The 15,975-nt window shown below is 40.6% G+C and overlaps 1 protein-coding gene across 9 annotated transcripts in view; it reads left to right on the top strand.

The window, feature by feature from the left end:
• The window catches only part of POGZ (pogo transposable element derived with ZNF domain), a 60,054-nt gene that overhangs the window by 25,372 nt on the left and 18,707 nt on the right, over positions 1 to 15,975 (top strand). For 5 of the 9 annotated variants that reach the window (XM_039460153.2, XM_074389791.1, XM_074389790.1 and 2 more), the window contains 7 exons: positions 6,350 to 6,525; positions 7,491 to 7,599; positions 8,771 to 9,061; positions 9,143 to 9,361; positions 12,829 to 12,935; positions 13,751 to 14,088; positions 14,479 to 14,633. In XM_039460153.2, coding sequence (XP_039316087.1) covers positions 6,350 to 6,525; positions 7,491 to 7,599; positions 8,771 to 9,061; positions 9,143 to 9,361; positions 12,829 to 12,935; positions 13,751 to 14,088; positions 14,479 to 14,633 — 1,395 coding nt within the window. The remainder of the gene's footprint in view (positions 1 to 6,349; positions 6,526 to 7,490; positions 7,600 to 8,770; positions 9,062 to 9,142; positions 9,362 to 12,828; positions 12,936 to 13,750; positions 14,089 to 14,478; positions 14,634 to 15,975) is intronic. The other 4 variants (XM_039460157.2, XM_074389794.1, XM_010329691.3 and 1 more) reach the window with 1 other exon arrangement.

Genomic DNA, 15,975 nt, shown 5'->3' on the forward strand with positions numbered 1-15,975 from the left:
ATAGAAAGAAAAAAAACCAGAAAGTTTAGAAATTTAAACTTAAAAAAAAATTTGTGGTCTCAGAAGAGGGAAAGATTCCTTAAACCAAATTTTAAAAACTAACCATAAAGGGTAAAACTGATAAATAGAACTACACTAAAGATGTGATTAAAAAAAAACACACACACACACACTGAGAAGACAAACCACAAACTGGAAGGTGTTTGCAGCATCTGTTACTTTTTTATTTTTATTTTTTGACAGAGTCTCACTTTGTTGCCCAGGCTGGAGTGCAGTGGTGTGATCTTGGCTCACTGCAGCCTCCAGCTGCCAAGTCCAAGTTCAAACAATTCTTGTGCCTCAGCCTCCCAAGTAGCTGGAACTGCAGACGCCGGCCACTGTGCCTAGCTAACTTTTGTATTTTTAGTAGAGACAGTGTTTCACCATGTTGGCCAAGCTGTTCTTGAACCCCTTACCTCAAGTAATATGCCTACCTTGGCCTCCCAAAGTGCTGGGATTACAGACTTGAGCCACCGTACCTAGCCCTCAAAAGGCTAAACATAGAATTACCATATGACCCAGCAGTTCTACTCCTAGCTGTATACCCAAGAGAATGGAAAACATATGTTCACATATAAAAACTCATGCGCAAGTGTTCATAGCAGTATTGTTTGTTATAGCCAAAAGTAAAAACAACCTGTGTCCATCAATTAATGAATAAACAAAATGTAGTATATGTATACAATGAAATATTATTAGCCCATAAAAAGGAATGAAATACTGATCCATTCTATAACATAGATGAACCTTGAAAACATAATGCTGAGAAGGAGCAGACATACAAAATTAGCTGGGCGTGGTGACACATGCTTCCAGTCCCAGCTGCTAGGGAGGCTGAGGCAGGAGACTTGCTTGAACTGAAGAGGTGGAGGTTGCAATGAGTCAAGATCCTGGCCCTGCACTCCAGCCTGGGCAACAAGAGTGAAACTCTGTCTCAAAAAAAGAAAGAAAGAAAGAAAAACCAAACACAAAAGGTCACATATTATATGATTCCATCTATATGAAATGTCTTGAATAGGCAAGTCCAGATAGACAGAATTTAGATTCTTGGTTGCCAGGTGCTGGGAGGAGAAAAGAATGGGGAATAACTCCTAGGGGAAATGAGGTTTCTTTTGAGGGTGATGAAAATATACTGGAACTAGGCTGGGCACAGTGGCTCACGCTTGTAATCCCAGCTCTTTGGGAGGCCAAGGCGGGTGGATCACCAGAGGTCAGGAGTTGTAGACCAGCCTGGTTAACATGGTGAAACCTTGTTTCTACTAAAAATACAATTATCTGGGCATGGTGGCGAGTGCCTGTGATCCCAGCACCTTAGGAGGCTGAGGCAGGAGAATTACTTGAACCTGGGATGGCGGAGGTTGCAGTGAGCCGAGATTGCACCATTGTACTCCAGCTTGAGCAACAAGAATGAAACTTCGTCTCAAAAAGAAAAGAAAAGAAAAGAAAATGTTCTGGAAATAATGATGATGGTTGCACAACCTTGTGAATATACTAAAAGTCACTCAATTGTGTACTTTAAATGGGTAATATGTAGATTATACGCAAAGCTGGGTTTGTTTTTGTGTGTGTGTTTTGTCTTTAAGAAAGTATTAGGTTCTGGGTGCAGTGGCTCATACCTGTAATCCCAGCAATTTGGAAGTCCGAGGTGGGCAGATCATTTGCGGTCAGGAGTTCAAGACCAGCCTAATCAACATGGTGAAACCTCGTCTTTACTAAAAATACAAAAAAATTAGCCGGGCATTGTGGCACTTGCCTGTTGTCCCAGCTACCCGGGAGGCTGAGGCGGGAGAATCACTTGACCCCGGGAGGTGGAGGTTGCAGTGAGCTGAGATCGTACCACTGCACTCCAGCCTGGGTGACAGAGCAAGACTCTGTTTCAAAAAAAAAGAAAGTATCAGGAATAAAATTTTTGAATTTTTTTTTTTTTTTGACAGTCTCAACTCTGTTTTCCTGAGTTGGAGTGCATGATCTCAGCTCATTGCATGGTGGAATATTTTTACTATTCTCTTTCATGTTCTTTAGAATTTATTACTCAGTATCTCATTTCATAATGTTTCCTTCCTGTGCAAACATAAGTTCTGACTGATCTTACGTTTGCACAGGAAGGAAACATTATGAAATGAAATAAACTATTGCTTAATTCTTTAGAGTTCTGAATGATATGTGTTATATATTTCTTGCAATGTAACTAATTATGGTTTTCAATTCCTATTTTATTTAGTCCTCTATTTCTGGGTATGTAAGTAAACATAAAGAGTGAAGGAAGGTCGGGCTCGGTGGCTCCTGCCTATAATCCCAGTACTTTGGGAAGCCGAGGTGGGTGGATCACCTGAGGTTAGAAGTTCGAGACCAGCCTGGCCAAATAGTGAAACCCCATCTCTACTAAAAAAAAATTAGCCAGGCGTAGTGGCAAGGTGCCTGTAATCCCAGCTACTTGGGAGGCTGAGTCAGGAGAATCACTTGAACATGGAAGGCGGAGGTTGCAGTGAGCCAAGATCCTGCCATTGCACTCCATGTGGGGGGAAAAAAATGAAAAAAAATTAATCAAAATAACTTGGAGAAACTTAGTTGTATACTTCTTTGAATTTTTGTTTTTTAATTCATAATGTGCTTGGTACTATATGATGTCTGAAGAACAGAAGAAAACTCATGGAATTCATTTTCAATGAAGTAGATTGTTTTGTTTCATTTGTTTGTTTGTTAGGTTTGGTTTGCTTTGTTTGAGACAGGGTCTCACACTGTTGCCCAGGCAGGAGTGTAGTAGTGGCACGAACATGGCTGGCTCACTGTATCCTTCACCTCCCAAGCTCAAACAGTCCTCCCACCTCACGCCCCCAAGTAGCTGGAGCTGCAGGCACACACCACCATACCTGGCTGTTTTTCGTTTTTTATTCTGAGTCTCACACTGCTGCCCAGGCTGGAGTCCAGTAGCAGGATCTTGGCTCACTGCAGCCTCCGCCGCCTGGGTTTGAGTGATTGTTGTGCCTCAGTCACCCAAGTAGCTGGGATTACAGGCATGTGCCACCATGCCCAGCTAACTTTTGTATTTTTAGTGGAGGTGGACTTTCACCATGTTGGCCAGGCTGGTTTCGACCTCAAGTGATCCGCCTGCCTTGGCCTCCCAAAGTGCTGATATAGACGTGAGCCTTGTTTTGTTTTTGCTTTGGGGTCTCACTGTGTTGCTCAGGTTGGACTCAAACTCCTGGGCCCAAGTGATCCTCCTGCTTTAACCTCTCAAATAGCTGGGACTACTGGTGCATACCACTGCCCCAGGCTGGATAATCCTCTTAAAGTCTTTTTTTAAAGTACCAGAATTCTGATTGCCCTTTCATCCTTTGGAAATAGAACCTTGTAAGACATTTGAATTGTCAGAATTCCTTTGAGCAAAGATTTAATAAGATTGCAGAAATTATTTAAAATGCTTCTAAATAAGCAAGTATAATTTACCCAGTGTGACTTTCCATAGGCTGGCTTTTGTTTTCCATTGAATTGTGAATCTAATCTGGTCTTCAAAAACCACTATTTTCTTTGTCCCGTATTTTTGGAAAAATTCTAACATTCCACCAAAATTTAAACTTGACCCTGCCATAAGAGAAAATATTTGCAGAAAATGCTATTAACATTCTTTATAATGGTATTTACGGGTTTCATGGAAACCTGGTCTGTCTTTAAGAGACTTGGGAATGGTGATTGATTTCACATAAATGCAAAAAACCTCCACGTTTCCCTTCTTGTATTTAATTGGAATATTGAGCCAGGAATTGTCTTTTTTTTTTTTTTTACTTGTTTTTTTATCTTCCCAAACTGGATATGATAGCCAGGAATTATCTTAATATTTTTTAGGATTAGGATAAATAAGAGATAATTTATTTTCTTTTGTCCTAGCAGTTAAAATAATGACTAGAAAATACAGACTTTTGCTTAGTCAATATTTTTCAACCATAAATTTCAAAAGGATAGAAAGAGATGGTTGGGGAACCTATAGATTAAAAGGCTTGAGTGTTGTTCATCCATTGCACTTTGTGAACATTTTGTAACTGGATTCAGACAAACTCTTTAAAAAATACAAATAGGCCAGGTGCGGTGGCTCAAGCCTGTAATCCCAGCACTTTGGGAGGCCGAGGCAGGTGGATCACAAGGTCAAGAGATCGAGACCATCCTGGTCAACATGGTGAAACCCCGTCTCTACTAAAAATGCAAAAATTAGCTGGGCATGGTGGCGCGTGCCTGTAATCCCAGCTACTCAGGAGGCTGAAGCAGGAGAATTGCCTGAACCCAGGAGGCGGAGGTTGCGGTGAGCCAAGATCGTGCCGTTGCACTCCAGCCTGGGTAACAAGAGCGAAACTCCGTCTCGGAAAAAAAAAAAAAAATACAAATAAGTAAAATTTAATTTTGACTGGGTATTTGATATTGAATGTTCAGGAGTTATGTTGGTCTGATTCTTTATCTTTTTTTGAAATCCTTATATAGGAGGTACATTTTGAAATATTTATAGATGATATGATCTAGAACTTGTTTTAAAGTAACATGGGAGCTAGTACATGTATAGGACGTATAGATGAAATAAGACCTGCCATGCATTGATAACTATCGAAGCACGGTGGTGGTTACGCAGGGGTTCACCATAGTGTTCTGTTTCTATGTATGTTTTAACTTCTCCATAATAAAACATTTAAAAATTTTAAAAACTCACCATCAATAAATTGCCCATATAATTTAACATGGATAGAACTTGCTGGAATTCTGTTTTATTTATCTAGCCACCTCTACAATCACTAGTCTTCTGGCTCAGTAACTGAAGGTCTAGTCTACTGATGAGCTCTCAGTTTCTGAGGGAGTGTGAGATAAGCCACTGTTGGCCTGTTAGTAGCCACCTGCATACCTATTCCTTTGGTGGTCTAGCTTTGTAGTTAACTGTGGTGACGGACCTGCCAAGTGGAACATACATTTCAGAGGGGCCTGCCCCATTCTGGTGATTTTGGGTAAAAAGTTGAGCAATATTTTGCTTGACTCTTTGGTTTTTTGTTTTTTATTGTTCTTGTTTTGTTTTTTGAGACAGAATCTTGCTCTGTCGCCTGGGCTGGAGTGCAGTGGCACAATTTTGGTTGACTGTAACCTCCGCCTCCCTGATTCAAACAATTCTCCTGCCTCAGCTTCCCTAGTAGCTGGAATTACAGGTATGCGCCATCATGCCTGGCTAATTTTTGTATTTTTAGCAGAGGCGGGGTTTTGTCATGTTGGCCAGGCTGGTCTTGAACTCCTGGCCTCAAGTGATTCATCTGCCTCAGTCTCCCAAATGCTGGGATTATAGGTGTGAGCCACTGTGCCTAGCCTGCTTGACTCTTGCGCCTAAATTCTCTATCTGGTTTTGAGTATTCTTTGTATATCAGGAAGCTTAGTGTTGATTTTTTTTTTTCCACCAAATGTCATGAAATAGGGGACTTAAAAATATTTATGAAATTATTTTCTCACAAATGTAAAGAGTTTAAGATATTTCAATAATAGCCCTATTTATTCATATTTTTATTCATGAATGAATCATTATCTTCTGAAATCATGTCATTCTTACTTGGTGTGGATTAGTTTTTGTCTGGGTCTTCTGTTTCTCAGCCCTGATGACATAAAGAGAAAGGTAGCCTGTCAGTCTCTGGGTTCCCTTATAAAAGACAGTGGTTGCTAAAAGAATCTTGGATTTCTCAGATTTAACTTACTAGGAAGAGAAACCATTCTTTAGATTTTGTGTACTTGCTGAATTAATGTTTGTTGATGACTATTGTTTTTAAAGAATTAAGGGGGATTAGCTAACAAATTATATTCTAATAAAATAGGTTTTACCTAGTTAAAATATGGAAAAAGACTTAACATATTCTGTTCCGTGCTGATTTGGTAGGGGAGATTATGTGTGGTCACCTTAAATCATGAGAGTCAAGGTGATAGCCACATAGAATTCTAATATGGGTAAAATATTAGTGAACCTCCCCTACCCATTCTATTTTTCTGTTAGTTGTAGATTTGGGTGAAGCTTAAATTTTTGGTGAGTTTCGTCACATTAAACATGGTGAATGGCAGTCTTGGATATTTTGGCATCTGGGACACCATTTCTGTTTCTTACAAAATGTGGATTTGTACTTGGGAGGCTGAGGTGGAAGTATGGCTCAAGCCCAGGAAGTTGAGGCTGCAGGGAGCCATGACTGTGCTACTGCACTCCAGCCTGGGTAACAGAGTGAGATGCTGTCTCAAATAAATAAAATAAAAGGTAGGTTTAACATTGTTTCTAACGTTCCTTTTTCTTCCCCCCTTAACGTTTTAGCTGGCAACCCTCTGGTCCAGCAAGGTGGACAGCCGCTCATCCTGACCCAGAATCCAGCCCCAGGTCTGGGCACAATGGTTACTCAACCAGTATTGAGGCCTGTTCAGGTCATGCAGAATGCCAACCATGTGACTAGTTCCCCTGTGGCCTCACAACCAATATTTATCACTACGCAGGTGAGTAGGACTCTGAATTTCAAGGTTGCTGGAGGAGAGAAAGAATATGACCCTCTGAAAGCTCTGACTTAGGGTCTTTAGCACCATTAGAAGTAGTTCTAAGTCGTCTTTTGACCTTACTTTCTCATTTACTGTTCTGTAATTTGATGCTGACTATGGAATGCCTAGTATAGCATGGTTGGGTAATATCCTCTTTAAACCCCTTAGAAGTTTATTAAGTAATTTGATTAAAGTGTAGGCATTAATTCCTGGGCAAGCTTGGATTAGGAAGCCTTAACACTTGGCTCTCGAGACTTTTCACCCTTTGCATGGACTGCTCCGCTTCACATGGGATGAGTTAGTTAACTTTTGGAGATGTATATATGTAATTGGTGTTGGTGGAGTTCATGGGGACCTTTGGAAGATAGGGAAGATGACTTATTTGATATATAATATATTGAATTGAAGTTGAAAGTCTAATTCTGAATATGGATTCTAAAGGCAAATGCCATTTCTTTGCCTATGGCTTCCTGAGTTATAAATGCTTTTGAATTTGCCAAAGGTTTATGGTCTTTGAAGCAGACTTTGGGAACAATATCTTAGGATTGTTTGTATGTTGACTCACTCCAATGAACACTATTCTTCTCCCCCACCCACTCCCCGCACGCCACCCTCCCCCTTCTATTCATTTAGCACTTTAGGGAGCCAATCTGTTGTTGAGGTTTTTTTAAAGCTGATGCTCTCTTAGGTCAGGAAACAAGTTTTCATTTTTGCTCGTATGTACCAAAGCTTGTTCTCTAGTTTTGATACTTTGTCACTCAAAAGTTTGCCAAAATTTCCTAAATTTTTCCATCTCAGTCATCTGAAAGCTCTAATTCTAGAGAGAACCATTAAGAGTATGGGCATTTTTTTGGATGTAGGTCATACTGCAATCTGTTAGTGTTAGTTGGTCTCCATGTTAAAGATCATTTTGCTTTTTAATACAGGGATTTCCTGTAAGGAATGTCCGGCCTGTACAAAATGCAATGAATCAGGTTGGGATTGTGCTGAACGTACAGCAAGGCCAAACGGTTAGACCAATTACACTAGTCCCAGGTAAGGAAAAATGTCTATCCATTTGGAATAAACCGGCATCCAGAAGATTTGTTTTTGTTGTTTTGAGTACCCTAAGTCATTTTATAAGTATGTTTAAAGAAAATCTAAAAACATAAAAATCTTAATGAATTAAGCCCAATTTTTAAAAATCTGTTTCTAACCTTTGGCCAGGGTGGTGGTTTTATTTATTCCTGTTTAGCTTTTCACCACCCTTCATGAGATAGTAAAACAGTTTATAGTCATTTTTCTGTGACTGGTATTTAGTCAGCTATTAAGTTTGTTATCCTGGAGGAATGTTATTAATGCAAACTCCCAAATTGTATACTCCTTATACATCTACTTATTTGCACAGTGTGATTATAAACTTCATTGTACTTTTATAGCATAGATTTTAGATATAACCAAATGACATTCCCTTTATGGATAAATTCTGGATTTTTTTTTTTTCCTAAAGATTCTGAGAAGGATAATTTTTAAAATCTTGGAATTTTTCATTTCTTTATTTAGTATGTATAAGTTTACTACAGTTCAGACCAAAAAAAAAAAAAAATCTTAATTTAGCTATTTGTAAGGGTACTGCTGTAGCTTGTCTTCCTAAGGTTTTCTTTTTTGTTCTCATAGCCCACAGGAGTTTTTGGCCCTCAATCTGACCAGCTTGCCCTGGTGTTTCTTTATTTTTCTCAGTTGATTGTCTACAGTTGAGCCCGGAGACATTCTCCTTTGGGACATCCTAGTAGAAGGGCGTAGTCTGTCTTCTGAGTTTGTAGAAAAGAATGGAAGACTCCTTTAGTACTGTGAGAAAAACTAGTTTCTTTTTTGAGGACCAGGTCTGCCATTTGGCCTATATACACCTATATTGCCTCCTACTCTTTTTTTCTAGTACCGAGGTCAAGCTACTGATTATATTAGAATTAAAAAGGCGGTGCGGTAAGATGTTTTGGAAGGATTTGATGGGAGTCTTCTTTAACAGAATGTTTTTACGCTACCCAGGCAAATTGCTTTTGTCATCATGGACACCTCCTGCTTTCTTAGTCTAGAATCTATACTACTCTTGGTAACCTCTGAGGATCAACCATCAGATTGGGGAAATAATCTTTCCAGCAAAGGCAGGGAGAATGTGTTCTAGGTGAGCTCATTGACCAAGATCTGGCACTTTGTCTCTCTTTTAAAGCCCCAGGTACCCAGTTCGTTAAGCCGACAGTTGGAGTTCCGCAAGTGTTCTCTCAGATGACCCCTGTGAGGCCAGGCTCCACAATGCCTGTGAGGCCCACCACCAACACCTTCACCACCGTCATCCCGGCCACTCTCACCATTCGAAGCACCGTTCCACAGTCCCAGTCCCAGCAGACCAAGTCCACTCCCAGCACTTCCACCACTCCCACTGCCACACAGCCAACCTCACTGGGGCAGCTAGCTGTTCAATCTCCAGGCCAGTCAAACCAGACCACGAATCCCAAGCTAGGTAAGGCTTGGGAAGAGGAGATGGCAGAGCTAGGATGGGATGGTGGGTGGAGAACAGATGATTTTCACTTGGTCACCATAGCTCCCTCCTTCCCCTCTCCACCTGCAGTGAGCATTGCCAGCTTTGTCACTGTGAAGCGACCTGGCGTTACCGGTGAAAATAGCAATGAAGTGGCCAAATTGGTGAATACCCTTAACACCATCCCTTCCTTGGGCCAGAGTCCTGGGCCAGTGGTGGTATCCAACAACAGCTCTGCTCATGGCTCTCAAAGAACCAGTGGACCTGAATCTTCAATGAAAGGTACAATAACCTGAAAGACCCTGAGCAGCCAGTCATTGAAAAACATTAATAAAGTGTTACCTCAGAGCTCTATACTCGAAAATAGAGAAATGAAATAGAATATAGCTGCTGTAGTTTGTTCTTACAGAAACTTTAGTAAGGAGTAAGCCACTTATAAAAAGTGTAACTGAATTAGCTCCAAGAAATTCTGTGTATAATTTTGCTTCGGGGATTAGTGAAATTGATCAGAGATGGATGACATAATAAAAGAGAACTTAATGGAAGCGATGGGTTTCTGAATAAGGTTTTAAAGTTGGGATTTGGTAGAGAGATCTTCAGGTTGAGAACGATACAAGCATGAGGGTTTTCAGTGGTCTAGAGCAGGGGTCAGCAAATGTTTTCCATAAAGGGCCCAGTAGTAAATTTGCAGGCTTTCTGCACAATATAGCCTCTGTTGCAGCTATTCAGCTGTGCTGTTGTGGTGTGGAAGCAGCCACAGATATGTAAGTGAATGAGCATGGCTGTGTTCCACTAAAAACATTTATGGACTCTGAAATTTAAGTTTCATAAAATTTACAGGTGTCAGGAAATATTGTTCTTTTAATTTCAACCATTTAAAAATAAAAACTGCAAGATGCGGTGACTCCTACCTATAATCCCAGCATTATGGGAGGCCAAGGTAGGAGGATCACTTGAGCCTAGGAGTTTGAGACCAGCCTGGCAACATGGTGAGATCTCGTCTCTTAAAAAAAAAAAAAAAATTAGAGTAGGTATGACGGTGCATGTCTGCAATCCTTAGCTACTCAGGAATCTGAAGTGAGAGGATGGCTTGAACCCTGAAGGTTGAGCCTGCAATGAGCCATGATCATGTCACTGCAACAGAAAGAGACCCTGTCTCAAAAAAAATTAGAAACCTTAAAAAAATGGTATTGGGGGCCGGGCATGGTGGCCCAAGCTTGTAATCCCAGCACTTTGGGAGGCCGAGGCGGGTGGATCACGAGGTCGAGAGATCGAGACCATCCTGGTCCACATGGTGAAACCCCGTCTCTACTAAAAATACAAAAATTAGCTGGGCATGGTGGCGCGTGCCTGTAATCCCAGCTACTCAGGAGGCTGAGCCAGGAGAATTGCCTGAACCCAGGAGGCGGAGGTTGTGGTGAGCCGAGATCGTGCCATTGCACTCCAGCCTGGGTAACAAGAGCGAAACTCCGTCTCAAAAAAAAAAAAAAAAAAAAAAATGGTATTGGGAAAACTAGATATCCATGTCGAAAAAAATGAAGTTGGAGCTCACCTTACCTGCAATAGAAAGAGACCCTGTCTCAAAAAAAAGTAGAAACCTTTAAAAAATGGTATTGGGAAAACTAGATATCCACGTCCAAAAAAAGAACTTAGAGCTCACCTTACACTATTAAATACAAAAATTTACTCAAAATGGATCAAAGACCTAAATGAACTAAAACTATAAAACTCTTGGAAAAATCATAGAACAAAAAGTTTCGTGATACTGGATTTGACAATGATTACTATTTATTGTATAAGACACCAAAAGCATAGACAAGAAGAGGGAAAAAATGGGTAAATTGAATTACATCAAAATTTAAAACTTCTACGCTTCAAAGGACACTATCAACACAGTGCAAAGGGAAGCCATAGAACAGGAGAAAATACTTGCAAATTGCATATCTAGTAAGGGGTTAAAATCCAGACTATGTCAAGAACTCCTGCAGTTCAACATCAAAAAAACCCAAACACCCTTTTTTAAAAATAGGCAAAGGAAGGCCAGGCGCGGTGGCTCACGCCTGTAATCCCAGCACTTTGGGAGGCCAAGGCAGGTGGATCACCTGAGGTCAGGAGTTCAAGACCAGCCTGACCAGTATGGTAAAACCCCTGTCTCTACTAAAAACACACAAATTAGCCAGGTGCCTGTAGTTTCAGCTACTAGGGAGGCTGAGACAGAATTGCCTGAACCTGGAAGGCAGAGGTTGTGGTGAGCCAAGATCACGCCACTGCAATCCAGCCTAGGCAACAGAGTGAGACTCTCTTTCAAAGAAAAAAAGACAAATGTAGGCAAAGGACTAAATAGGTGTTTCTCCAAATAAAATTATAAAATAGCCAATAAGCTCACGAAAAGATGCTCAGCATTATTAATCATTATGGAAATGCAAATCAAAACCACAATGAGGTACCATCTCGCACCCATTAGGACGGCTACTATGAAAGAACCAGAAAATAGCAAATATTGCTGAGGATGTGGAGAAAGCAGAACCCTTATGCACTGTTGGTGGAAATGTAAAATGATGCAGCCGCTTTGGAAAACAGTATGGTAGTTCCTCAAAAAATTAAAAATGATAGAATTATTGCTCCAGCAAGTCCACTTCTGGGGCTATACCCAAAAGAATTGAAAGCAGGGGGCAGGGCATGGTGGCTTATGCCTATAATCCCAGTACTTTGGGAGGTGGAGGTGGGTGATCACCTGAGATCGGGAGTTCAAGACCAGCCTGACCAACATGGAGAAACCCCTTTTATACTAAAAACACAAAATTAGCTGGGTGTGGTGGCAGGCACCTGTAATCCCAGCTACTTGGGAGGCTGAGGCAGGAGAATTGCTTGAACCTGGGAGGTGGAGGTTGTGGTTTCGGTGAGCCAAGATTGCACCATTGTACTCCAGCCTGGGCAACAAGAGTGAAACTCTGTCTCAAAAAAAAAAAAAAGAAAGAAAGAAAAGAAAAGAAAGCAGGGACTAGCATACCTATATTCATTGCAACATTATTCACAATGGCTCTGAAAGGTGAAAGCAACACAGAGGTCCATCAGCTGATAAAGAGATAAATAAAATGTATTTACATGCAATGGTATATTATTCAGGCTTAACGAAGGAAATCCTGCTACAACATGTGCTACAACGTGGTTTAACCTTGAAGACATTATGGTAAAGTGAAATAGGCTAGTCACAAAAGGACAAGTACTATGTGATTCCACTTGAAGTACTAGAGTAGTCAAATTCATAGAGGCAGGGGCAGAGGCAAGGAGAAAATGGAGAGGAGTTTTTTATTGGATATAGTTTCCATTCTCCAAGACTAAAAAAACAAAAATCTTACTTGACAAAAAAACTCATGTAAAAATTATTTTTAGCTTATGGGCCAAACAAACTGGCAGCTGGGCTGGATTTGATCTGTGAGCTGTGGTTTGCTGAACCCTGGCCTAGAGTTAGAACAATAAAAGGATCTGCCTCAAACATAGTGATCTTGAGCCCAGGGAGGTCAAGGCTGCAGTGAGCTGTGGTCATGCCACTGCACTCCAGCCTGGGCGACAGACTGAGATACCCTGTCTCAAAAAAAAAAAAAAAAAAAAAAAAAAACCATAGTGATCTCATGCTTGCTTACCCTTTTATATACTTCTCAGGGAATATTTGACCTTTTCCCAAAAGGTTAGTAATCTTTTTCCAGTGTCATTGTATTAATCTTCTCAATTCTTCTCACTTCTTTCAGTGACCTCTTCCATACCAGTATTTGACCTCCAGGATGGTGGACGGAAAATATGTCCACGATGTAATGCTCAATTTCGTGTTACTGAAGCTTTGAGAGGTCACATGTGTGTAAGTGATATCACCTGTGATCCAGCTTAAGTGGCTTCTGCCATTTACCTTCATTAATATTGGAAGCTTGTGAAGCCGGGGCTCTAAAATGACTGAAGCTTTTTAAAGGATTACTGTTTCTCTTGGTCTGTTTTTAGAAGAGCTGTGTACTTCGGAATGAGTTGGGATACATTTAAAGACCCTCAGATAGATCAGAACATAGGTGATCTTACTTTCTTAGCATGGTAGATTTTGAAATCACATGGGAAAACAGGTTTATGGATAATAAGAACTCAAACCATTTTGGCCTCAGTTTGTTTTCTGTTAATTGTGTCATTGGATGAATCAGGAGCTCTTATTTTCTTTTTTTAGCATTTTCATGTTTTGGTATTAGTCTAGATATAAAAGTTGGAACTTCTTTTTGCCAGGGAGCTCAGAGCCAAATTATACTGATTAAGGGACCTAAGACAGTCAGGAGGGAGAAGTACAGAGTATGGTGCTTGGGTGGCTGTGGCTGTACTCTAGAAAAAGAGTGACACTTGGAAACACTGTAGAAAACTGAAGGGTGAAAGCTGAGTCAGAATACTTAAAAACAAACTGTTAACAAGGAATGGCAGGCTGGGCGTGGTGGCTCACGCCTGTAATCCCAGCACTTTGGGAGGCCAAGGCGGGTGGATCACTAGGCCAGGAGATTGAGACCATCCTGGCTAACAGGGTGAAACCCTGTCTCAATAAATAAACAATAAATAAATAAACAAGGAATGGTAGTGAAGTTAAGGAGTTAGCACATTCTAGCCCCCAGGATAACCAGAATGATCAGATGTCTTTCTTTATAGTACTGTTGCCCAGAAATGGTTGAATACCAGAAGAAAGGAAAGTCCCTGGATTCAGAACCCAGTGTCCCATCAGCAGCAAAGCCCCCATCCCCTGAGAAAACAGCTCCTGTTGCTTCCACACCCTCTTCTACACCTATTCCTGCTCTGTCACCACCTACCAAAGTACCAGAGCCAAATGAGAACGTGGGTGATGCCGTCCAGACCAAACTCATTATGCTTGTAGATGACTTCTACTATGGACGGGATGGTGGCAAAGTAGCCCAGCTCACAAATTTCCCTAAGGTCGCCACATCTTTCCGATGCCCTCATTGTACCAAAAGGCTAAAAAACAATATTCGGTAAGTGTTGAAGAGCCTTGGAAGTTACCTTGGACAAGAGAAGACTTACATTTTCTTACATATTTTAAGTCTTTCTCTTTGGAGAATGGACCTAACTACTATGCAGTCTTGCTGGGGTTATCATTCAATCTATAACTAGGACTATAGAAGGAGACACTGTGGTAATAAACAAAAGGTAACTGGATTAAGTAAGGGAAACCAGTGCATCTCCTTTCACAGAACTCCCTTAGTTTCAAGAACTCAGCTGTCTGGGCTCAGAAAAGGATATCCCAAACAGGAAGTTTGGGGAATGGAGGGGAGCAGATAATGTTTGTTCTGTGATTTTACCATTACATTTCTAAAAAGCTACCGATTTTTTGTTTTCTGTAATTTCTTTGTGCTTTATTATAGATTCATGAACCATATGAAACACCATGTAGAACTCGATCAGCAGAACGGCGAGGTAGATGGTCACACTATCTGCCAGCACTGTTACCGCCAGTTTTCCACTCCCTTCCAGCTTCAGTGCCACTTGGAAAATGTTCATAGTCCCTATGAATCTACTAGTAAGTTTGGAAACTCTTAAAGTCTAGGGGAACATACCCTTCTGTTCACTAATTGAATGGCGCTGCGGGGGAGCCCATTATGTTTATTTACATGTGGGTAACAGTGTAGAGGAAGTGCTTTTCATATTTGTAGCCAGTTCTTTGTTTCATTCACCTTGTTTTTTTACAAGCCTGACTTTTATTTTGTTTAAGTATGGATTGAGTTCAGTGTTAGGTCCTGAATTATTAGGGGCCTTGATTCAGGACCACTATGGAAAAGCAAATTTAATGAATTTATTTCTCGGGTCTCTTAATAGAAGGAACACTCATCTATATTTGCACCTCTACTTAGTTAATACCCTGATAGGTTTTATGTAGGATAAAAGATAGTATTATGAAGTACTTTATGATTAAGATACTGCTTTCAATGAAAGATGAGCAGGAGTGTGTTCTACGCTGTACATTCTATAGATGTAGGCTGAACATAAACTCAAATTAAATAGGATAAAATATAATATGAAGTACTTTATCATTAAGACATTGCTTTCAATGAAATATAAGGTGAGTTGGAGTGTTTTCTATACTGGACATTTTAAGATGTAGGCTGAACATAAGCTCAAAGAAATTAAGTCATTTGCTTGTAAGTGTATACCTCTACTAAAGAGACATAGTAAGGATTTAAGCCTAGTATTTAGAATACTTCTGATGTCCTTTCTGGGATTTCCAGTTTTGTCGTAAAGATAAAAATTAGGTAAATATAGAAAAATGTGAGAACAAGATAGTATATTAAACGTATCCATTTTTGGGGCCGGGTGCGGTGGCTCACGCCTGTAATCCCAGCACTTTGGGAGGCCGAGGCGGGTGGATCACGAGGTCAAGAGATCGAGACCGTCCTGGTCAACATGGTGAAACCCTGTCTCTACTAAAAATACAAAAAAATTAGCTGGGCATGGTGGCACGTGCCTGTAATCCCAGCTACTAGGGAGGCTGAGGCAGGAGAATCGCCTGAACCCAGGAGGCGGAGGTTGCGGTGAGCCGAGATCGCGCCATTGCACTCCAGCCTGGGTAACGAGCGAAACTCTGTCTCAAAAAAAAAAAAAAAAAAAAAAAAAAAATTGTCTAGAGAAAGAAGAGACCTTATCTTCCTGTCTTTCTTTCCTGAATCTGTGTTCTTATAAGTGAGAATTGCTTTCCTTTTATATCTCTTTGATTGACCATAATTGGGTCATAGGTGCATTACTAAACCATTTATTGGCAAGGGAAATGGGATTGACATTAATGGCTTACACTAACACTAGGCAATAGAAATATGCAAGCTTCATGGGTAATTTTAATTTTTTCACTTTAAATGCAGTAGTGCCTC

The sequence above is a fragment of the Saimiri boliviensis genome, chromosome 19 (assembly GCF_048565385.1).
Source record: "Saimiri boliviensis isolate mSaiBol1 chromosome 19, mSaiBol1.pri, whole genome shotgun sequence".
NCBI lineage: Eukaryota > Metazoa > Chordata > Mammalia > Primates > Cebidae > Saimiri > Saimiri boliviensis.